General features: G+C 55.2%; 1 protein-coding gene across 8 annotated transcripts in view; it reads right to left on the reverse strand.

The window, feature by feature from the left end:
* The window catches only part of ASTN2 (astrotactin 2), a 324,948-nt gene that overhangs the window by 293,503 nt on the left and 6,960 nt on the right, over positions 1-24,485 (reverse strand). For 5 of the 8 annotated variants that reach the window (XR_011089090.1, XM_068656623.1, XM_068656622.1 and 2 more), the window contains exon 1: positions 21,139-21,606. The exons of 1 other annotated variant lie outside the window; for it this stretch is intronic. Coding sequence is in view for 6 of the 7 variants with exons in the window: in XM_068656623.1 (XP_068512724.1) it covers positions 21,139-21,496 (358 nt within the window). In the remaining variant the exon portion in view is untranslated. Of the gene's footprint in view, positions 1-21,138; positions 21,607-24,485 lie in introns of those variants that run through there. 2 more of the 8 variants (XM_068656614.1, XM_068656612.1) reach the window with 1 other exon arrangement.

Below are 24,485 nucleotides of genomic sequence, written 5' to 3' on the forward strand. Positions count from 1 at the left end.
AGTGCTGGCTGCAGCTGCCTGCCGAACACAATGCGGAGAGGGAGAATGGCCTGTGATTACAATTTGGAGGGCTTCTATGCACTGAAAGGGAACTGATTCAATTGTGCCACAACTCCTGAGAAGCTGTCAGCAATCAAGGCATCCTCCCTGCTACAATCATCGGAGGCAGGGTGCGCGCAGAGCAGGAGGAGCACCGTTTAGGTGATGGCAAGGTAGGGCTGCGGGGCTCATTCTGCAGCTGTAATTTCCTTCCCAGAGCAAATCCATCGCAGAGGCAAGCGGGGAGGCAGACAGGGGACATGGAGGAGCCCCCGGGTGGCAAAACACTGCCCTGGTGCATGCAGGTAGCACTGAGACCCACCACACCACTTGCAACCTCACTGCAAACCTCAGCCCAGGCCAAGAACACGTTTAAAGAAAATAGATTTTTTTTTCTTTTTTTTTTTTTTTTTTTAAGCAGACAAGCTAGAAACAACCCCCCAGCTCCCATCCTTCCCTGACACCTGCCATTCCCAGGAGGGGATGTGTGGTTTCCCCAGGAACGTTTGCCAGAGGGGATGGCAATGAAGCTGCAGAGCTGACGGAACAAAATTGGAGCTCGGCAGAGCCGACCCAACCCCAGCAGCAGCAGCAGGCTGGGAGCAGCTCGCTGCTGCTCACTTACAAAACTCACTTCGCATGGCTGGAAAGCAAGCCCAAGATTTCAGCTTTTGTGCCTGCAAGAGACCGGAGTTTGTCGTAAAGCGTAACTGTGCCAGAATCGCAAGGGGGCTGCTGTGCTGCTGGTGGGAGAACTGAGCCACCGGCGTGCTGGGAGCAGCACTGCAAGTGCTGAATATTTCAGAATTTATCACGAGTGCGGCACGAATGGGACTTTTACAGCTCCGTTCATGTGCAGAGACCAGCCTGTGCTCCTCCCAGCAATGCAGCACCCAGAAAAACTCTTCATCAGGAAACTCTTCCCTCCACGTCCCATTACCCAGCTCCCAGCCCCAAACGCAGCCTGCACCAGGGCGCTTCTCCCAGCACGAACCTGCCGCGCCAGGCACACATCTCCCATCACGGCTGTGGCTGCAAACCCTCCACAGGGCTCCAGGAGCAAGGGCAGCACACGCAGCATCGCCTGCACAGGACCAGCCAGCAGCCAGCCAGGGACAGGTTTGGGTTTGCACTTGCATCCCTGGAAGAGGAGCCAGGCACCAGCAGCTCAGATGCCCGTTGTGCAAGGCATCCTCTCTCCCATTTTTGGGGACACCAGGACTCTCATCCTCACTCGCCCATTTGCAGAGCTCCCTGTCAACCGAAGTTGCCTAAAACTAAACAAAAAAAAAAAAAAAAAAAACACAAAATTTAAGCTTTGGGATACTCCAGCAGAACACGCAAATATTGCCTGAAATCAGGAAAATTCATCACGTGCACACGGATAGGTAGGAGCCATCCTATTATCCAAGGAGATTGTAATTACCTCGTTTGCCTATTAAAAGGACACTGTGACAATATTTAAGCTGGAATGCTCTGGTTATTTGCTAAAAATTACGTGGTAGCAATCAAGTGAGAATTTAAGCTGTAATACAGTCACAGCAATATTGCCAGTAATTGTTATTGGTTACACAAATTATTTTTAATGTATTAGCCAACATGTTTAAATATGCTTTTACATGTACACACACACAAAGGTACAAACTTCTATAATGTTTCTCAAACAGCCAGAGCACATTAGACCATGCAAGACCATGTCAGACCACCCCACTTCACCAAGAGATGGCCCAGGTGGCCCAAGCCAGACCCTACAAGTGGATGCAGAAGATGAAATCCCCCATCAGGCAACCAGCACCAGCGGGGAAGAATTCACTGAGCCCTACAGGGCAGGGGGGAGCAGTATGACAGCAGGATTCTGCCTTCCCTGCAAGCACCCCCTGGGGTCACTAACTCATCCGCCTTGGGATTACTGAAGGAAATGTCCTGGCTCTTTCTTAATTTCTTAAAAGGCTTCTCTAGCCCTGTTCCCGGGCTTAATCCTGGTTTTGCTGCCCTTAATATGGCCCACCCAGTTGTACAGGGTACGGAGCATCATTTTCCCTAAATAACGATAAAAAAAAGGAAACAGACTCATGTTTTTACTTGGCATCTCCCTCAGAAAACAGCAATCTGCTTACTTATTCCTTGCACTCTGCAGGGCTTAAATCCCAAATTACCTTTGCCGGGCCAGACATGGCAAATAAATCCCTGCTCCTAGAGATGTCCTCGCCATTATCAGAGCGCGATGGGACCAGCATCCCATTGACCCGAGGACACCGGGAGCTCCGGCTGCGACCCTGGCTCTGTGTCACCGCCTGCCAGCCGACACGTGGCCCCGGAGGGATTAGCCAGATCGCCCAGGGGACGATGAATTTCCCATCTGTGAGCAGCCCCGGGGAGCACAGGCACCAATATTCAATTTCTCTCTCTGCTCTAGCATTTAACCTGTGGACGGGAGTGACGGGGTGGGGAGAGAAGGGATGCAGGGGAGGATGGATGTTTTTATTCAAGGCATCCCTCCCACGTCCTACCCTCTCTGAGAGGTGCGGGAAGAGGCTTGCTTTATTTGCAGAAAGCAGAGAAAAAAAGAGCAATATTGCAGGATGTTGTAGCCTTCTGGCAACTCAGGTACGGGAGAGCCGACACAAAGCAGCTCTGCCAGAAAGGGGCTGCTCCTACAGCTCAGAAGCAGGAGAGATTGCAGCAATCACACAGCATGACCCCCTGCCTGGCAGTGGCCAGCTAATTTCAGTTTGGGATTTGTGCTTCGTTTTCAGCCTGAATCTATCTAATTGCAGCTTCCAGCTGCTGGATGGGGTTGTGTCTGAGCCCACGAGGCTGGGGGGCTTTGCTCCGAGCAGCCTTATTTTCCCTCCCATACACAGAGACGTGGCCCAGCTGATGTTATTTTTCCCAAGCTTTCACAACAGGGAAAGGCCACGGATGTGTGCCTGGAAAACAATCCACTTCCACAACATAGGAAAGAAAAATAAATCCTCCCAACGCAGGGCCGGGCTCAGCCGTGCATCACACCCGCCTTCCCTCCGCACACCCAAGGACCGACCAGTATTTCAGAAAGAAAAAATACAAATAAAAAGACAGCCACAGCCCCGGGAGTGCAGAGCTAAATATCAGACGGCAGGAGGGAAGGAACTTCATTCTCGGTCTAATTGGGGGTCAGCCAATTCGGAAAGCAGCAAAGCACAACCTGAGCAGGTCAAGGCAACACAACTTCCTTAAGGGCCTGTGGGAGAGAGGCATGCCGGGCAACCTGGTGGTGTTATCTGCAAAAGCAAAGCCTTTTAAAATAGATGAAGGTGATTTAGAGGGTCTAATTTCAGCGGATTTTCGGAGAGCTTATGATAAAAGTGCTTCATAAAAGATTAAGGAAAATAAATGGCTGCCCAGTAAGGGGCACAGCCAGGCGCGGATTACAGCCGGCTAGACGAAAGGAAACAAAGACAGTGCCTCCCAAATTGAGCAGGGGTTAGCAGGGGCCAACTGCATTAAAGGAAGGCTTCAGGAAACAAAGGGCGAGCTGCAGTTCTGGAGAGTCTTGGGGAGCCCCGGTGTGCTGAGGATGTGGGGTCTGAGCAGCCCAGAGTAGATGGAGGGGGAAATCCTGCACAGCACCAGGTGCTGCATGGGCTGTGCAACCCTCTGCTCCTCCAACACTGCTCAGGAGATGGATTTTGAGGAACACAGGGTCCTGTGGGGTCAGCGTCTTGAGGCCCCACTGGACCTCTGCCCCCAGGCAGCAGGTGCACGGCTCTTGGATCAGCATCTTCTGAGCTGCAACATCCTCATCAACAGTCATGTATATAAAATAGAGCAGTTTGCGGCTTTTTGGTGCTACCTCCCCTCCCTACCTGCTGCCCCAGAAGAGCAACAAGGTTCATACAGACCCCGAAAGCTTCTTTTCCCCCAAGACTCCCCCAAACGTGCTCCTCTGCCAAACTGGACAGGGGACCCTGGGCATGTGTTTGCCTGCACCCACCAAGCTGCAATGCTGCTGGAGAACGTCTGCAGGCAGGACTGTGCACGGAGCTTGCTCTAGAGGCAGCCTCAGAAGCCTCTAAGCAAATATTTGACATATATCTTGGGGAGGTTGTAGGGAGAGGGGGCTGCCGGTTCATGCAAGCAAGTTAAATTGGAGAGAAGCTGCTTCAGTGCTTTTCATTAACAACCCAAGGGGAGAAAAGAATGGAATTCCCAAGTCTAAAGTAAAATGAAAAAAAAAAACCACCCTGTTCTTCACGCGAAGCTAACGCACAGTAAATCAATCAAACTCTGCTCCCCCATGACAGGGGAGGACGCATCATTGCGCAGCGCTCATTGCTCCCCCCCCCGGTGATTTCTCATCTCACCAAAGCCTCTCCCAGCAGTGGCCGGGGGCCACGATGAGCTACACGGCCAGCCCGTCCTGTCCCACCGGCTCCCACAGCCTGCAAAACACCCCCAGTGAGGCTCTTCCCCTCACAACACCAGGAGAAGGATCAGTCCTCAGGCTACTTAAGACCTTTGACAGTTTTTTCAGGAACCCAGGAGGGTGCCACATTAGGAGCCTCCGCGCACCTAACGAGAAGCCGAGAAGCCATTCAGCTACAACTTCTCCAGCAGTCCAGACAGAAAGCGCCCAGCTTTACAGGGATTTTTTGGTAGGGAGCACTAATGGCATCAATGGGGGAGCCAGCCGAGCTTCCTACACCCACCACCACGTGCTGCTGCCTCGCCAGCAGCACCCAGCAGAGCGCTTCCAACCAGCCCCCAGCCACACAACCCGCTCCTGCGGGCAGGAAAGCAGCCGGGCATCAAGGTTATGTAGGATAAAAGTGTTCTCATTTAGCCTGAACTCAGACTTGAGAGCCTGGTTTACACCCAGAAGCACCACCAGGTACCAGCCCTGCAGCAGGGACTGGGAAGAGGCAGTCACCTGCTGGATCCAACTGGAAGATCCACGCTCCACCGGCAACAGGAGCTCCCCAGCAGCCAGCCCACGTGCTCCCTGCTAACGAAGACACAAGTGAAATTCAAAAGGGAACACGTTTGACAGTCTCTCTACATTCCCCCCTCAGCCAGAGCCAGCAGAGCACATCGGTCAAATCAACGCCTCCATGCGTGTCCGGCAGCCGCTCTGTGCAAACATCGCGAGGGAAAGCCCCTTCAAATGGGATTTCTCCCCACTGGGGGCTCTTCCTCCGGTACAAATCTATTTAAAAAGAAGATAAAGTATCTCTACTTTGACTGAGGTTTTATTCAGAGAAAGCTCTGGCTCAGAAATAATTGCCATTTGCTATAATTGGTGAGATGCAGGAAGGGACTAGATACAAGTGGAGTCTGGTGCAATTTTGGGAGATTTGTTACGCTTAGCTCACTTCTATCAATTTCAGTGGCTCAGACGCTTATGACCTGTTGCTCAGCTTATTGTGAAAATGGCTTTTATTTACTGCACTTCCATTAAAAGATGAAATCCATGCATAGGGCTCACAGGGCAGAAAATCACAGTTTACGTCTCAGCTTATCTCCCTTCAGCGGCCTCAGCTCATTTTCGCCCTGGCTCGCTCCCAGCTGCCATAAAAAAAATATTTCCGAGCAGTGTTTTGAGTAGCCAAGGCCCCTTCCAGCCCACGGGGCAGGCGGCGCATTCAGATTTTAAGGGCACGTTCGGTGCTGCAGCCACTGCACCAGCCTGGGCTGGGGCTCGGGGATGCCGAGGGCACCAGCAGCCCTCCTGCAGCAGGTACAGATCCTGCTGGGCTCACAGCCACCCTCAGCACCCCAACCAGCACTGCTCTGCCACAGGGCTACCAGCTCCCAGCACCTCTAACCCCAGAAGATGAGGTTACTTCTCGGCTGCCACCTTAGCGGAGCCGTCACTCTTCAGCAGAGATCAGTAGACACGTGCATGTGGGGGAGAGGAATGGAGCTTCAAACAAAGCAGAGCTTTTTTAGTCCATGAAAAGCACAGAAAACGCCCTAACTCCTGACGGGGCCGTGCCGCAGCAATCAGACTCACCGGCTGCTGGGTGTGCCGTAACCATTTGCTGGGTCAGCATGTGGGGAGCAGCTATCCCAGGCCAGAGACAGCAAATTCAGGGCTGGCCAGCCCTGAAACACACCTCCACCCACACGTTTCTTCCTCTTCTTGCTTTGTATTTCCACCCTTGTCCTTTGTGCAGCCCCACCAGGCTGCAGGACAGGACCCCTGGCACCCACTCACCCGCACAGCCCTGGGCAGGGGCTCAGCATCACCTGCACAAACAGGGAGCTCCCCTGGGCCCTGCGAATGGGAGAGAAGGGAGGACACAAGGGGATCTTGCTTAGTCAAGGTCATTTCATGAGTCAGCAGCAAAAATGAGAACAGGATCCCAGAATGACCCAAAAGCCCCATTTTTCACCAGGCACACCTGCACGCTCATTTGTGCTTCCTTGAACTGCAGCAAAGTGAAGACAATCAAGGGGGGCTGCTTCTCGTCCCCCTGCATGCCAAAACAATCAACAAATCGCTTCCACCTCCCCAGCCCTCTCCCGTAACTCAGGAGAGGAGCAGGCACGGCAGATCCCCAGCCCCACCACAGTTGCTGTGGCTCCGCTGAGCCCCTCTGACCTTTGCAGGGCAAGCTGCAGCTGCCAGGCTTGCCAGGAGCTGTGCTCCCAAAGCTCCCTGCTCTGCACGCTGCAAAATCCTGGCAAAAAGCCTCGGAGCAGCTGAAAGCCTCAAGCTGCACCTCCAGCCTGTGGGGCAGGACCTTCCTTCAGCACCTCGGTGACATTGCTGTGCTTTTGCTCAGTCCCTTGGTTTTACAGAGCAGGAATCAAGCTTGGAGCACGGAACAGGACACAGCAAGAAACAGGACACCTTGAAGAGCATCACTGAAGTCTGCTGCTTTTGGAAAAACCCAAACACATCCCATCTACAGCAGCCCCATGGTGCAGCCAGCTCCGAGCAGCCTCCAGCTCACTCCCACCCCAGCTCCAACAGCAGAGGACTCCCCCAGGAGGCCACCAAGGACAAGACCTCACCCCCTGGCACATGATACACACTCAGATTTGGAGCACCAGGCACAGGGAGCCCAGGGCTGTCCCAAAATGCCCAGCAGCCTGGGGAGGAAACAACAGAAAACCAGAAACCCCTCGGGTTTTGTGGCCAAGCCTTCAAGGAACAGGAGCGGTGCTATTCCTGGTGGCAGCGCTGCCGGGGTGTTACTTTGCTGCTTCAGAAAAAAACTTGAAGAGCAGCAGGATAAAAAAGCAGATGCAGCCAAAAATGCAAAGAGATCCCTGGAAGTGAAGCACTTGCCAAGCTTCTCCCTAACGCTTCAAGACACCCACTCATCCTCCCCAAGGGCCTGTCAGACTCGCATGGCAAAAAATACACGCTGCACTCCCACCCGAACCCAAAAGAAAGGACCCTTAAATAAACCTGGAATCTAGGGCTGGCAGGGAGACCGAGGTGGGGGTGGAAGAGGAATTTTTGGTGTCTATTTTCTAACGGGGGAACCGCCTGACAGCTCTGCCACAGAAGGCCGGGGCTCGCGGCCCTGCAGCTCACGCAGCCCCCGCGGCCTTCGTAAGGGGTTGCTTTGACACGCTCCGAGGCTCCGGGTATCTGAGAGCATGTAGTGGAAAGTAGAGTTTAATGGTGCTAAAAACCCACCACCACCACAAGGAAATGGAAAATACCAAGAAAAGGCACGGACAGGTGCCTACAGATGTCATCTTCTGTCCTGCATCTCAGCGGTGCTGCCCGCGGCAGGAGGCAGTGCACAAGCAGCTGGGGCTGCACCCAAGGGATCACAGCCCAAATATGTGAGCAAGGAGGCCAGGTTGGGGCTGTGGGGATGGGGACAGCCTCTGGAGGAGGCAGGGAAGGAGATCTCCCTGCTGGGACACCCACCAAGCCATCACACCCCTCCTGACACCGCTGCTCACACATCCAGCCTCTGCCCCCAGCCGGAGGCAGCTGCCTCCAGCCTCCCCCCTCACCCAGATGCTGTCCTCTGGCTAATCCATTATGCAGACGCCTGCTAAACAGCTGTGAAAAATTTGTTTTCATTTGTCAGCTTTCAGACCCGCTCTAATTGCGACGAGCACGGCTCCACCCGTCACGCCGCACGGGATCCCCGACACAGCAGCCGAGGCTCAGAGCCCAGCCCTGCGGATCCTCGGGGACAGCCACAGCGATGCTGGTCAGGGAGGGTTTCGAGAGCTGTCTTCCATGCAAACACTTCTTTCTTCATCTTTTAATGTGTGTCAGTTTAAGTTTAAGGCACTTTCGTCTTCCAAACAGCGTCACAACTCCCCTTCAGCAGCTTCGTACCAACGCTGCAGTTCCTGCTGCAGCTTTTCAAACTCGCTGCTCACACACCCAGCTTCAGAGCTGAGGAGCTGCGATGAAACTGGAGCTGGTTGCTCATTGACTAAAGCCAACTTCTCCTTTCATCCAGTGCTAATTAACAGGGATATCCCTCCCTGCACGCAGACCCGTGGTCAGTGCTCGGTGTGTCCGTGAGATGCTGTGCAGGATGGGGCTGCAGGAGCCTTGGGAGCTGCTGCAGGACCCCCTCCAGCTGGGTCAGGGGGCACAGACCCCACTGCAGCCCCGTGCCCTGCGGGGAGGCAGCAGCAGACCGCTGTGGTGTCTCCATCTGTGTGCGCCCTGCTGGGTGGGACAGACACGGGTGGCCCCAGGAGACCACTCTCCCAGGGCAGCCCTTCCTTTGAAGGCACCTCGTGCTCTCTGGGGAGCTCCCTGAGCCCTGCAAATATTTGTGAGAAGTTGGAAGAAGCAGCAGAGAAGGCTGGGGGTGACAGCCTGGCCCCCAGCAGCGCAGGGAAGCTGCAGCTCCTTCCCCAGGGCCTCATGTGCCCTCCAGCTGTGAGTACCATTACAAACAAAACCTTTTTTTTCCAGCTTACACCTTCCCCCACTCAACAACAGCCAAAGGAGAACATCAACGCCTCCCGCTTTGCCCTTGGGTGCCTTCAGAGCAGTTTTATGGAGAGGCACTTACAGCCGGCAGTGATAAAACCCCTAACCCTGCACTAACAGCCTGTCCCTGCCTCTGGGGCTGCTGCCAGGTCAGGAGGGATTTCCCCCTTTTCCCCTGCCCTTCCCAACCCGTCCTCCTGGAGCATGGACCAGGAGCTGCAGTCCCACAGCTCCTTGGGACACCTCTCCTCAGGGAGGTGACCCCAGAGCTGCTGGAGCCGTGCCAGGCATTAACAGGTAGATTTGCCCTGCTCCTGCTGCTGGGGAGCTTCACAAACCAAGGGCTGCTGAAAAATTCACTTTAAATTCTTCACAGCCCACCCCAAAGCAGCCCAGAAACCTGCCAAAGAGCTACCAGCAGGCAAGTGCAGGTTCACACCCGTTGGGACCGTGGTTTTGGGGAGTCAGTTCTGCTGGGAGAGGCCACTGGAGAAACACCAAAGGGTTCCCTGAGAAGAGGGGGCTCTCACCAAGCCCAGCGCTCCTTCAGCATCCCCCAAACTCCCCACAGCGCTGCCCAGGGCCCTGACTGCTCAGCTGGGAGGAGTGCTGCAAGCAGTTTTTTTTTTTTTTCCCCTCCTGTTTTGTATTTAAGTGGCTCATTGAAACACGCTGTAAAACCCTTCACGGGCAAGGAGGGGAAGGTTTTACAACCCTTTAAAGCAAGCTCAAGCAGCAGAGAAAACCTCCCCCAGCACGCACAATTTCGGGTTACCCGCGTGGTGTTGGGCAGCACACGCAATCACGGGGCTGCTCAGGTTCAGGTGGCCACAGGCAGACCTCAAAATCCTGGCAGACCCCAAATCCTGCTCAAGCCACAGCTCTCACCCTGTTTCCTCATGCCATGGTGTGCTAAGGAACAGCTCAGCAGCAAAGCCAGCTGCTACAAAATCAGAATAAAACCCAGAACAGCAAGGAACAGCGTGTCTACTTTGCAAACTGCTGCTCCAGCGAGACCCCGCACTGGCTCCAAGCAGCCCCAACCTCCTCCCCACAGCAGCACCCCATCGGATAAAGGATTTCCTCCTGCAGCACAGCACGAGGCAGAGGCACGGTGAGGCTGGCTGGGGTACCCGGCTGCGGAGAGCAGGAAAGGGGAAAGAGCAGCGCTGGGATGTGACGAGATGTAAAGCAGTGTAATGCAGTCTGCGTCTTCGAGCAGCTCCAGTTCCCGGAATTATGTTAAAAGGCGATGTTGTGGCTGTTTAATTAAGCACGCTCCCAGTCCCTGTGATTGTGCTTGGAAAAAAAAAAAAAGGCAAGAAACACACGGCTGTTGAGCCAACAAGGCACTCAGCTGCAACAATGACAGGGGAAGCAACCACAAACTTCTCCTGCCTCTTTGAAATTTAATCAGGATCGAAGGATCTCGATAGCCAGGGGCCAGGAGCTGTGCTGGCAATGCTGCCCCTATATCTTGGTGGCCCAAGAAGCCACCACGGCAGGGCTTGGGGAGGGAGGGGAAGCTGGAGGAGCTGCAGGTGGCAACACCCGTGGCTCCTTGGGGATGAGTGTGAGAGGTTTGGAGCTTCCAGTGCAAGAGGAAAAGGAAGAAAAGGCTGCTGCACAGAGGGGAAAACATTCTTCTCCTGCAGCTCCTGCTTCTGGAGGAAGGATGAGCCCTGCTAAAAGACCTGTGGCCAAAGAGCCTCATGCTCTGCCTGCCAGGCTTCAAGAGTGGGCCAGTGGATGAAGGAAGACAAACCCAAGCTGGAATAAACAAAATTATTTATCCCATTCAAGAATAAAAACCAGATCAAGTCTTAATAAAAGTTTTAAAATAAAAACAGTCCTCTCAACTTTTCCCAAAACCAGCATCCGCAGCACTAAGCTGGGACAGAGAACCCCCTGATTTTGATGTGAACTGCTCCATCCCATGGTACTCACAGCAGTCCCATACCCCAATACTACAGAATAACCTCCCCTGGTGATGTGGTGCCTTCAGCTTTATCACACAACCATCGAGAAGCTCAGGGCCGGAGGCACCTCAGCCCCATCTGCACCGTGCATCCTCCATCCCTGAGCACCAGGATGCCTTTAATGGGAGCAAGTTCAGGCGGTTTCTGATTTTACAGCTTGTTTATAGCATAAACTGGAGGAGCTACACAGGATGGGAAAATGCATCCCATAAACAAACTGCTCAACTACGCGGGCTAAGTGTGCACCACTCCAAACAAAAATAGATTCGCGCTAACCTCAGCTTTTCGAGCATATGCCTCCGCTGACGGCTTCATTTAGTGCCACTTATCCCACTTCCAGTTCGGATTTTTGGCCACAGCCACCACCAACAACAGCTCCAGGGGGGCCAGGAGCAGGAGAAAGCAAACCCAGCTCGCAGGAACAGGCTGCACCCCCAGAGCAAGCAGCAGGAGGTGGCAGCAGCCCAGGTGTCCCCAAAGGCTGCAGCACGTGGTCACGGCACCGACAGCATACCCAGAGCTGTTCCCCACCGGCTCACTTCAGAAAGGGACACGGTGACAAAAAAAAACACCACAGGGTGCAGGCACTTTCACCATCTCCATCCCCAGAGCTGCCCCGGCAGCAGCCCCACGCCCGGCAGCTGAACCCTGGCTCCTTGCTTACGGCCAGAAACGATTTCTCGAGCGCTCCAGTTTTATTATCCACTTCCCCGGGGCTGTGCGGAGGGCACGTTCCCCTGTGAAAGCTTTTTCTGCCAAGATGCAAAGCTGTTGAAGCTGCGCGAAAGTAATTCCCACCCACTCCTGCTGCCCCAGGAAGGATATTTCTTATTTTTCACCGTTTTTGCATAACAAACAGCTCCACGGCTTTCCTCTCACTCCCAGGAAAGTCGGGCTTAGAGGAAAACACCAGGCATGGAGCTGGGCTGAGACCAGACCCCATCCAGTTCCTGGGGCGAGGGGGATGAGGGGGACACATCCAGCAGAGATGAGGCTGCAGCTGTCACCGACAGCACCCGGTGCCCCCGGCAGGCTGCGGCACACCCCGTGCGTAAAGCTCCTCGGGAATCCTTCAAGATGAAAGGTACACCGCGGTACGGAGGCATTATATCCACCGGCTTTGTTACTGCACACAGCTCCCAGCACGGTTTTATTGCCGGAACACAAAGTTCAGCCAAAGCCCGGGGGCTCCTCAGGTGACAAACGCAGCCCTCTGTGCTCCCTCGGTGAGGGGTGGAGAAGGCAGGAGCCCCCAGGCAGCGAGGACAGCACCCAGCTCAGACCCTGTTCCTGCCAAAGGCACCCCTCAGGTCCCAGGGTGCTGCTATCAGCTCCTCTGTGGTGTCCCCTCCTCTCCAGCAGAGCCCCCATCCCAAACACCCTCGCTGGGAAGGGCCAGAAGCCCAGGGCTGAGCCTCACCGAGGGGTACCCGGTGCTGGCATCCTCCAGCAGGCCCCGAGCTGCCCTCCCAGGGCACCAGAAAGCAGGACATCTGCTGCATTCACACAAGGGCATGACCCTACAAAAGCCCAGAGAAAACCCAACATGATGCTTGAGCACAGGCTGCCCTTCCTGCAGGCTCCTGCAAGCCCCTGGGAGGGAGTGAAGGAGGCGTTTGTATGCTGGGAAGGAGCTGAGATCCTATAAATGAGTCGGTAAGTGCAGCAGGACCCTGGGCTGCCCAGGGTGGATGGGATGGAAAGGAGGGAGGGAACATACACCCACCGCCTGCCTTCTGCATCACCTTCCCCACACCACCCTCTCCTGGGCACCCACCTGCCCACACCGCCCTTCTCATGTGTTGGGGAAAGGGAGCGTGTCCACCAATGATGCCACGAGCCTGCCTTCAGAGAAACCCAGGAGGAATTCCCTGGGCAGCTTCCCACACAGGAGAGAGTTTAAACCTCTCCAATTTATCCAACAGAGAGCTACAGAGGATGAGAAGGAAGTGTGACGGGGGTAGAAGGGAAGGAACACAGCGCGATGTCCCAACCAGACCCCAAGCTCTCCAGAGACACCCCCTGTGCTGAACCAGACCCAGAGAGCCACGGCAGGGGAATTCCATCTCCCTCAGCACCAGCCTGCACGAGACAGCACTGAAAAACCAAGACCAGAGTGAGAACAAGCAGCAGGCACCTGGTGGGAGCCCCCTGGCCCCAGAAACCCACCCCAGTTGGGAAAAGGGGGCCAAAAGCAGACCCCACTCCGGGCACAGGCTGTGCAGACCAGTTAATTAGGAGAGCATCAGCTCCTACCCCAGCTCCTGCCATGCCCCCGGGCAGTAAGAGCAGGAGCAGCAGGGCAGGCACAGCACAACAGAGGCTTTGCAGCCAGGGAAGAGGTGCAGTGACCACGTTCACCCCAGCCCTCCCCTGCCTGACCCCCCTCACGGCACGCTGCTGGCGTGGGAGCGGAGAATCAGGAGCTGGTGTTGCTGAGCAGTTGGCCAGAGGCAAAAAGTAAAAACATGCTGCTGCCTGTTCCTGTTTTCTGTCACTTGACACCAAAGTTTAGGGATGATCTGTGCTGCCAGGTACACCACCAGGTCACCAACCCTAAAGGGAGGAATACGGGCTGTGAATGGCCTCAGGATGGACACAGCCACAGCAGCCACAGACACGCTGCAACCCCAGCTCGGGTTGTGTGAGCACCACAGGCAGCCCCGGCCAGCCCAAGAGCCCAGGTCCTGCAGCAGATCCCTGGGGAAGGCTCTGGCCACAGGTGATACCACCCCTCCTGTGCTGCCTGCCTGCCCCACAAAGAGGTGAGGGAGGGGAAAAATCAAACTAAAGCCTCAAAGATGCCAGCACAGCTGATGCCTGTGGGTGCCCAGCAGGGATGCACCAGCCTCCTGCATCTCCCCCCTGCTTCACCATGGGGAAGGGTGCAGCCATAGCCAAGTGGCCCCAAAGGGGACAAAATTACCAAATGATGCTGAGAGATGGTCAGCAGCAGAGCCAGGAGCAAACCTCAGCCTCCAGACCCTGCACTGGAGTCCGTGCACTGCTTATTCATCTGCCTTTTGCTTTTGGGAGGATCATTTCCCAGCCAGCGTTAGTCTTTGGGTCTTCACAGCAAGGGCAACACCTCCCAGTAGGCAAACCTCAGCACTGCAGAAAGGTACCAGGCACCAAAACAAGCATCCAGCCCCCAACGCCAGGCTGAAAGGGGACATTCCCCATGCAGCACCCAGCCCCAGGCTGCAGCACGGCCCTCCTGCCACCCTCTGCTCCTCCAGCTGCAGCTGGGACACAATTTGTGGTTTATTCTCACACACTGTAAGAGAGGGTGATGGTGCACGAGGGTGCCAGCCCCAGGGGGCTCCCTTACATCCACACCGCTCTCCTTCTGGGCACCACAGCCCTTGTTCCCTCTCCCTGCCTGGATCTCTCCCGTGCACACGCCTGGAGCGGCACCATCAGCTCGGTAATCTTCCCAAATACAGCAGTTACCAGGTGACTGGGAAATCTCTTTTACTGCTGATGCTGCTAATGGAAAATTTCTCCCCTTTCTCTGCTGCTTTCAAAGCCAGTCTGGTTTCACACAGACTTTGTCTCGCACGGAGACGGCGGAGTTGGAGGCACAGAGGGGGGGCGCGAGGCTGGTGGGGAGCAGGTAATGAGAAACAGGGGGGGCTCCTGCCTCTGCCTCCCTCCCCACCAGCTTCCCCTGCCCCAGGCAGACCCGGCTCCAGCCCCTATCTGCCCCATCTCCTCACAGCCCAGCCACCCCCACAGGGATCCTGCCCTGCACCCCAGGAGGCACACAGGATGCACTCAGAGGCATAGGGGAGATATCCAAAGGGATCAATGGGCCATAATTATTTACACCCTGATTTTTTTCCCCTGCCTGTCTCCTTCCCAGGAAGAAACCAGAGAGCCTTGCCCAGCCAGTGCAGATGCAGGAAGCCAAGATTGCTGCCTGTCCCCTCCGCATACCGTCCTGCTTCTTCAATACCATTAAGTGTCTCCACGCTGTCTGGACACTGGAAACCTTAACCAAATTAGCCGAGCCCCGAGCAGCAGCACAAGCATTCAATTGTCTTAAGTGGCACCACTTCTTAAGCTGGTTATGCACAAGCAGCATCCATCCCTGCTCCGAGCCCTTGCAGGTAGCCAGCAGGAGCAGCAGGGAGGCTGGACGAGGCTCATCGGTCCCCAGTTCACATGGCTGCAACTGGAGGAGGGAAACTCCGCCACGAGCCGCGCTGTGGGCACTGCAGATGGGAACAGCATCGCCGATGCAAGGCGCTGCTCAAAGCACTTCTATTTTCCTCGCTTTTCCTCCCAGCCCCTGCCTCCCCCCACGCTCCACGAGGCATTTTGGTGTGATGGTAGGTGTTTCCCCAGCCACCTGCGACTGCTAACATATGTGCCAAGGTAGCACAAGATCAATGCCTCCCCATTCCCACAACACCAACCTATTCTTGTCCCATCTCAGCCAGCCCCATGCTGAGCTCCCGTTACTTGCCCAGCACTGGGGAAGCCCCCGGGTTCAGCCAGGTTTCACAGCCAGCCAGCGCTGTGTATTAGCACCATATGGCTGAGGCAGAGCAGAGCCTTGTCCATCAAACAGCCTGGATTTGCAGTTTTAGGGCTTAGAAAGGCAAAAGCAGCACATTTCGGACGTATTGTCCCTCTGTGCCGTGGCACAGGCTTCCACGGAGGCTGCCCCCCTCCCCAGTGCCCAACACATATGGAGAGAAATGTGAGCTGCCCACCTCATTCTGGGGAAAAAAAAAGCCTATTTATTCCTCTAGCAGGAGAGCAAGAAAGCTCTCTGGCACACCGACAGCCCAGGCAATGCGCTCCCCTAGCTCGGGGAGCGGGGGGATCCCCAGCTCCAGCCCCGCGGCACCGCTCCAGCCTGCCCGCTGCGCAGCGCAGGCGGCTCTCTCCATAGTTAATCTTCTGTTGCCACTAGCTGGTCAACACGGGTACTCTCAGAAAGCAGCAATTCCCCGAGTACAGCTTCCCCTTCAGCTCAGGCTCCAGTTTTAGCTGCGATTTTCTCCCCTCAATGTACCCAAGATGAAGCAAAACCCCTGCACCCCACGGTGCTGGACACGCTGCATCCGACCTTGGCTTGGAGGAGGGAAGCAGACATCCGAGGACTGACCTGTTTTAATGAACACTTTGTGCCCACAGCCCTTCTGGGAGCTGTAGAGCTCATCTTTCCTGCATCCACAGCAGCAGACCTCAAGCTCAGGACCCACATCGCTGCTACAACCCCAGCTGGGCCGTTCTGGCTCTTGGTGCTGCCCTTCCTTTCCCCCAGGGACCTGGCTCAGCTCCCCGGGCAGCAACACATCAGAGCCAGCAGGCACCAGATTTCCCCACAGGACCCATCCCAACCTCCTGCCAGCCCTGACGGATTCCCAGGCCAGCAGCTTCACATCCCTGCGGTGCCTGCAGCCCCACACACCCCATTTCAGGTCCCAGCCCCCTTTCAGAAGGCTCCTGAGCACTGCTGAGTCCTTCCCCCCCCACACCCTCCAACAACTCATGCAGCGCGGTGCTTGTGGCATTTGTTACTCCTTCCTCTTGCTGTGATACCACCGCCCTTCCCCAGGCTGTCCCCACTGATGCAGACCTGACCCGGACCCCAGGCACTGCAATAATAGAAAAAAAAACTTAAATGACCGAATCTCTGCCCAAAGTGCTGTGCAAGTCTTCATGTCTAGCAGGAGGCAGTTAGCAGAAACAGGAGTTATCCAAACCTCACCCACCTCTGCTGCACAGAGAGCACCCACTTTGCTGAAGCCGTGCCCTGGAGAGATGAGCTCTGCTGCTTAGGGGAAGCCAGAGCATCACGAGAGCCTCACACTGGGAACGCCGTCCCTTTGCCACCCACACAACCCTGCTCAAGACCCCACAGACCAGTTCAAAGCAAGGCAAGAGCCAGGAAGAGCAGCGCTGCTTAAAAGCACCACCAGCAAGCTCCGATCTCACCAGGGTTTCCAGGCCAACCCTCGGCCTCTCCCCCCAGGCTCTGCAAAGCCAGGAGATGTTGACAAAAGCAAGCAGCAAAACCCTGCTCATGTATTTTCAGGGAAAAAAAACACAGTGAATTCAAACAATCTGCAGGGGACTAAGTGTTTTCCATTACTTTAATGCATTCTCATCCTAGCGAGGAAAAGAAGTTCAAGCTCCAAGATGGCTTCAAGAAAAGTTAAGAGAGGAGAAGAGAAGCAGCAGCACAAAAGCACCGGGGAGATGGGGGAGCTGCACAGCTCCAGGGACGGGGACAGGCTGCACGCAGAGGGGCCACAGCGAGACACCGGCAATGCAGAGGCACGAGCACCTCTCTGCCAGCCCCAGGAACAAAGCGCTGCAGACACCAGTCAAACAGCATCCATTAGAGCCATTTAGCAGAAGCGTGTAGTAAACTGTTCTTATGTAAGCCACTACCGGCTAAGAGCAGTGGTAAAATTCTCTCTGCCTCTTCCTCTCCCCTCTCTCTATATATATCTGCACACACACACAGACAGAGCTCAGCCAAATTAGCTCTGAAGCTAACTGCTTCGTTCCCTGAATTGCACTTAAAGCAGGCTACGCTGCTCGTGGAGCAGCTATTGTACAGAACACATGGCTGCTGACTAAATCAAGACACATACCTTAGAGAGACCTCATTGTATAAGAATAAAGTCAATGATAGGCTGCTCCATTTGCCAGTGTAACACTAGAAGAGTTAGGGGAAAAAAAAAAAATACCGCAAAGCATCAGTTGTATCCAAGGTTAAGGAAAGGGCAGGGTGCTTTTTCAGGAAAGGGGATGCACAGCAATTCATAATGCACTGGTGGTGAAGTTACATTTGTCATTTCCTGCCATCACCGTGCTTTGCTGTGTAATTTTCAAGTAATGTAATCGTGGGGTAAGGGGAGAAACATCCTTCTTGTCTCCGAAGACAGAGATAAAGGAAGCAAAACGAGGCTTGGGAAGCGCAGACAGCGAGACGCCCTGCTGGAGAGGGGACACTGAGCTAACTCCAGCTGCCCACAGGCATCTCGGCTGCAGCTCCCCTGCTGCAGCCGGGGAGGGATGCGAGAAGGAGATGAAGGAGATGAAGTTTCCCAACTCCACCGAGGGCAGGAGGCTCCCTCAGTGCCCACACACCTGCAGCCAGCAGCTGAGCATCTCCAGGCTCCCACCACCCCCTAGTGGGCTCCTACCTGTGGCTCTGCCCAGCTGCAGGGGGTGTCCCCAGCCATTTTGGGGAGAGATTTAGGCTCTTGGCAAGGTTTCAGGCTCATCATCCACAATGTGTCACATCTCAGATTGGCAGGGAGCAGAAAAAGTTGCCTCCCACCTAGAAGGGTTTCTTTAAAGACAAGGGATGCAGAGCGCTGCACGCGCTTTGTACCAGCCACCGACTCGAAGCATCTGTTTCCTTAGCCCATTTTAACTTGATCTGCCCTTAAAAAAAAAAAAAAAAAAAAGCAGAAGTTTCACACAGCTACAGACAAGGCTCTGGCACCAGCCAGCCTTCAGCTACAGATCCCCCATCCTCCTTAAATGCACAGGAGGGACGAGAGGCTCAGGAGCCACCCCAGGCAGGGAATTGCTGAGCAGCCAGCCACAGGACCACAGACCACGTCCCTCGGCCCCAGTGCTTAAATAAACCCATCACCAACAACCAGCCGAGGTTTTATTTCACGCTTCCTGGCCTGGAAAGGCTTTTGAGCCCCGCAGAGGGAGCAGGAGGGGCGGGCAGCAGGCTGGGGAGCAGGGGAGAGGCAGTGCCCGACCTGCTGTCCTCCAGCAGCCACCCCAGAACTCGATTTATTCCCAAATAATTTCTCTTCAGAGCCCAGAGCATCAGCGCAAAGGCTCTGCACCACCTGCTTTACTATGCTTTTCTTTTCCTCCCCACCCCCAAAATCCCTCCAGGATGCCAAGCCAAGGTAGCTGGCCTGGGGCATGGGTTGTAGGAGCACTCCCTAACACGTCCTCACCCCACAAAGCCAGGAAGCTTCACTAGCAGCCAGCACTCGGACTCAAAGGCATTTGGGAGCCTTCATCCCACTGCAAATCAGCAGGACCTCAGCTCCTCCACAGCTCAGGCCCAGACATCCACTAAACATGCTCAGCACCACACACAAACACACACAAGCATCAGAAATAAGGGCTATCAAAGATTTGGGCAAAGAGAAGCAACTGTTTAAAGCAATCCCTGCCCGCAAGTCCCTGCAAAGCAATTCCACTGATCTCCCACATGTAACATGATTTTCACCTCCAAGAGCCCATTACGAGGCAGCAGCGGCGCTCGGATTCCCAGCCACTGCTGAACTTAGAAAAAGATGGAGCAGGAAAAAAAAAGACAGCAGAAAACTCCAGCGTTACTGACTGCCCTAGAACAGCCAGCACACAAGCCAGTAGGAACCCTCCACAGCACTCACCCTGAAAAGAGTTAAGTGCGAGCGAGGCTCAGTTGCCACTCCAGGAGATGGGAAGAAATGCGACAAATTTGAAATATCAGAGCATCCACGGCAATTCATGAGCTAGACCTTGGGGAAGGACAAGTGCTTTACTTTCTCTGGAGGCAACCCCCTGATTAATTTCGGGACCCTGATGAAGCCATCCCACCACAGGCAAAGCTCCCATTTATCTCCCAACCTGCCCGACACCTGCAGGGTAAGGGGAGCAGGAGGGGACGTGCTGGTGCCCTGCACCCAGCCACAGAAACACAGCTCTGCGAGGGATGTGCTCCATATTTAGGAGCGTGTGCGTAACCAACATCCCAGGCAAGGCAGAGATTTTTTTTTTAGATGTGGTCTCCTCACCAGCAGTCAGTCACAGGAATAGGATTTGCTCTACAAGATCATGTCTCAGATCTATCAAGACAAATCTCTCTCCTCTAACTTGAGCTGTTACCTACACTACACACAGGGGTTTCTCTGCCTTCTGATATATTTAGAGCAGCGCGCAATTCACACCCAGTCCCTGAAGAAACTGTACTCTAATCTGAAAATTCAAGGCACTGAACCATGAAACTTCTTGTTACTTTTAATCACTGTAAGGTAAATGTCATTCCTACTGCATCAGGTCTGGTTTCCACTGTTATTGCTTCAAATAGACTACCTGGTTTGTTTGGGATTTTTCTGTTTGACCAACCGTGTCTAAGGAAGCCAAACTGCAAACTAGAACCGTGATGATGCTCAGCTCAAGAAGTACCATTAAGCTATTTATTACAGGTTAATCGCTGAGGGAAAGCTTCGCAGGAAAGGACCGGGGGATGCAGTCAGTCATTTTCCTGCCCTGGCACATCAGACCCAGGGGAGCAGCGGGGTCACTGCCAGGAGGTGCAGGAGCAGCCCCGTGGCTGGGTGCCCGTGGGGTCAGCCTGCCCGCAGAGCACCTCGACATGCCGGCCACACGCAGCACAAGCCGCCGGCAGCCTCAGCCGAGCTGTGTTAACATGCAGCATCTCAGACACAAAGTTAGGCAGGTGCTCAAACCATCCTGGGTTCAGACACCAAAACGCAAGCAAGCGAGGGGATGAAGAGATCAACAAAAGCCCTCCAGTGATGTGGCACAGCGAACACGCCGCCTTCCACGCAGAATCCTGAGCACTTCGCTCTGAGGAGAGCCGGGCTGATGGCACACAAAAGGCTGAAGGGGACGAGGTGCAGCTGGGGCACCCCATCCACACCAACAGGAGCGGGCACGGGGACCGAAGTACGGCACCAAAATCATTCCTGGCCCCATCCCCCTCCCCGCAAAAGATGAAACGGGGAGAGAAAGTCTGCAGGCACGCTGCGACGGAGCCAAGAACCCGAGTTGTGCATGAAGCAAGAGGGAGCGTGAAGGCAAAGCGTGTCGAAATGTACGAGACACACAGTCCCTGCTGCTCGCCCAGCCGCCGTGGTACCTCCTCTAGGGCTCAGCGGCTAAGTTGGAGCAGGGGAGGCAGCACCCACCACTTCCCAGCCCCGAGCCTTCGCTCCCAGATCGAACCGGCAACGGCAGCAGCGCTCAGGCCCTGCTTAAAAAATAAAAGATAAAAATCCCTCCCCAGCGGAAAAAAATAATTATAAAGAAAAGCAATGAGCAGGCAGCAAGGACAACGCCAGAAAGCCCTGAAACAGCGCCGGGGAGCCGGGTGCGGGGCAGCAGGAGGAGGATGCCGGGGAAGAAGCCGGGCACGGGGGGCTCCGGGCGGCGCGGGGGCGCTGCGGGGGGCTCGGGGGCAGGTGCGGGGGCACCTACCGAGGGTGAAGAAGGGCAGCTCGGTGTTGTCCAGGTCGTCCTGCACGGCGACGCGGCCGGGCAGCTCGCTGCGGACGAAGAGCAGCAAGCGGGAGTCGGCGGCGGCGGCAGAAGAAGCGGCGGAGGCAGCGGCGGCGGCGGGCGGGGGGGCACCGCTCCAGCTGATGTCGTTCTCGCGGAGCACCGGCAGCGTGGACACCGTCACCGTCTTCACCCGGCACGGACCGGGGGGCTCCCGAGGAGGGGACGCCGCCGCCGGGGATGCCGCCGCCGAGCCGGGCCCGCCGCCCGGCAGCACCGCCGGCAGCAGCAGCAGCAGCGCGGCGGAGCGGAGGACGGGCGGCATCCGAGCGGCCATACCGGGCCGGGGCCGGGCAGCGGAGACGCCGAGGAAGGAGCCGAACGAGCCGAGCCCGGCCGCTCCGAGCCGCCCCTGCCCGCCGCCGCCGCCCGGCTCCGCCTCGGGTCCGCCCCCGGCCCCGCCGCCGCCCCCGCCCCGGCCCCGCTCCGAGGCCCAGCGAGGGCTCGCACGGCCCCGCTCCGGGGGCCCGGCCGCCTTCCCCCCGTCCTCCGAGGCTGGGGGATGCTGCTCGGGGCGCCGCGTCCTCCCCCCGGGCTGGGGGGCTCGGGGCTCGGCTCTACCTGCGCCTCCCGGGCAGCCCCGGGCCGAGCAGGGGGGCTCCTGCCTGCACTTTAATGCCAGCACAGCCCTGCCACCTGCTTCTCCCTGCCTCTCATCCACTGCTGGGACTCCCAGCCCGCTGCCTGCCTCGCTTTGCCCCCCTCCCCTTGCACCAGCCAATTCCTCTCCCCCTGCTGCTGCCCTTTGCAGAGCAGCCCTCGCTTTCTCTGCTTCCTGACATCCAGGTTTTCCTGCCACATCTTCCCCCTGTTCTGGCACCGGGAGCTCAGCTCATTGCCACACGCACCCGCAGGCTCATCGCTCCTTTTAGGCGATGCCTGGCTGCCATAGCACAGAACTGTGCTTCCCGAGAGCTTTTCCTAGTTATTAGGTTTTTGCAGGTGAACGGGCACCTCCAGGGTCCTGGGCACACGCAGGTGGCTCACAACAAGCCTGGAGCAGACAAAGCAGTGACTTGAGCAAAGATTTCTGACCCAGTCTTTAACAGCCAGCATTTGGACTCAATGATCTTGAGGTCTCTTCCAACCTAGAAATTCTGTAATTCTGTGATTTAAATGGGAGCCAAAGGACTGAAGGGTGCCGAGGTCTGACCGCAGACCCCCACACCCACCCATCACAGGGTGCCCCGGTACCACCCGAGGGCTGGAGCTTGAAGACAAACCAGATGAGCTCCACAGCTGCAGTTTTGGTTCATGCCTCAAGCCAACTTGCTCCTGCAGCAGGGAAGCTGGGATTAGGGGGATCAGCCCAGAGGCAAACCCCATTCCTCCAGGCAGAGGACCCAGGGCTGACCCCAGCCCCGCAGCAGCACGAACCGCTGCCCACAGCCAGCGTGACTAAGGGAGACAAGGAGCAGCCCACAGCCGTTGTGTGTCAGTGACTCACAACAACAATTTCCGAGTGACTGCTAATCTACCTGATTTTATTTGTAGATGTACAGATAAAAGAAGATGTCAAAACCCTAACAAAGCACGCTTAATGCTCAGGCTTATATTATTTCCACAAGCTAATTAAGATCAATTCATCATATGCCTATTGAGGCAAAACAGCCTTCTGAGATACCTAGGTCATCAAATGTTAAAACCACAAGTGCAGAACAGCGCAGGAGATGAAATGCAGCAAGCAAACAGCACAAGCACCGCTCCTGGGGGCCAGGCCCTGCTCCAGCTCACAGCCTCCACGAGCCTCAGCCCCCACAGTCAGCATCCACGTGCATGCAGGGCGTATTTCCAGCTTCAGGAGTGAACAGAAACTAAGAAGTGCTCGCCAGCACACAGGCAAGCCATTACAAAATGCTTGCCATGGGACCCCAGCTACCTTGGCTCTGCTTAATTTCAAGGGCCAGCATTTCCAGGAGCACTGGAAATGCAAAATCATGCAAAAATGCAGTTAGAGCAGTCAGCTGTTGGGTGGGAAACCTGTAATCAAAGTTCTCCCCTTCCCCCCTTTTTTTTTTTTTGTTTTAAAAGGGAAAAAGGGTAGGCTTGGGACTGGCTTAGGCTGCTGTCACTACATGCCCTGATTTCTTCTTCCTAATTTTCAGAATTCTTCTAGGAAAACAAAAAAATAAATCAAAGAAACAGTACTGCATAGGCACCCAAAATGACATGATAAAACAGTGTCTAAAAAGTGATGAAACACATTTTAGAGAACTGGAAATCCCCCAGAAGTGCATCTATTTAAGGCCACAGCCCTGTTACTTAGCTCTCCCTGCAGCAGCCACTGCAGCCCCGTACACATCCCACACTCAGACCTTTCTTTGCTGTTGGCTGCAGGAGGATCCCACAACCAGCGGCAGGCAAGGGGCTGCCAGCAACCCTTGGGCTGTGAAGCGAGGGGCAGCTCGTGCTGGTTTGGGGGTTTCCTTCAGCTCTGCAGTGGGTGGAAAACACCTTTTAGCTGTATCCAGATGTCCTCTGATCCAGTACATGCCATCAAGCAATGAGTTGAATGGTTTTAGGGTTCGGAGTGGGAAAGTAAAGGTCAGGAGATGGGTCCAAACACCTGCTTCACCACTGCCTGACTTTGGGCACGACCTGAAAGAAAGAGAGCTGGGAGGGACCTTGGGCTGCCTTGTCTGTGCCCCTACCAGAGACCCAGCCATGTCTGCCTGGATGTAGGATCTTGTTCTGCCTCTGTTCCATGTTGATCAAGTACAGCTAATAGCCGGCTTCTGACAAGCACATGGATTTCTGCGAGTCCTCCTGCACAAACACGGACACAGCGATAAAGGAGGACTTGCCTCAAACCACTACCTTTACACAGGCACATTCAGCTTAAAATTAGCCTGGATCCATCCCAGTGTAAATGCAAATCCATTTTCATGAGGAAAGGATTCCACAAGCCTTATGGTTCCAGAGAACCGAGCTAAACACTGCGCTGTTTGAAAGCCCCCGGTAATATTTGCAAAGTGAAATATTTTAGTCCTGGTTTATAACAGAGGTAATGGATTTCCATTATCCACCCTGAGCAGCATTCAACAGAAAAGTAAATGGCACGAACAGGGCAAAGCACACTGCAGCGAGAAAAGTCCCACCTGCCAGTAGGAGAGCTGAGGATCGCTTACTGAACTTCACTTAAGTTGCTAAATTTTTTAGTTCAAGAGTGTACAAACTGTGGGTTCCCAAGATAATAGCGATGGGATTTCTCTAAGTGAGGTCCATTTTTGATATATTCCTGGTCTTCATGGATGCAGCCCTCGCTC

This window comes from Anas acuta, chromosome 20 (genome assembly GCF_963932015.1).
Source record: "Anas acuta chromosome 20, bAnaAcu1.1, whole genome shotgun sequence".
NCBI lineage: Eukaryota > Metazoa > Chordata > Aves > Anseriformes > Anatidae > Anas > Anas acuta.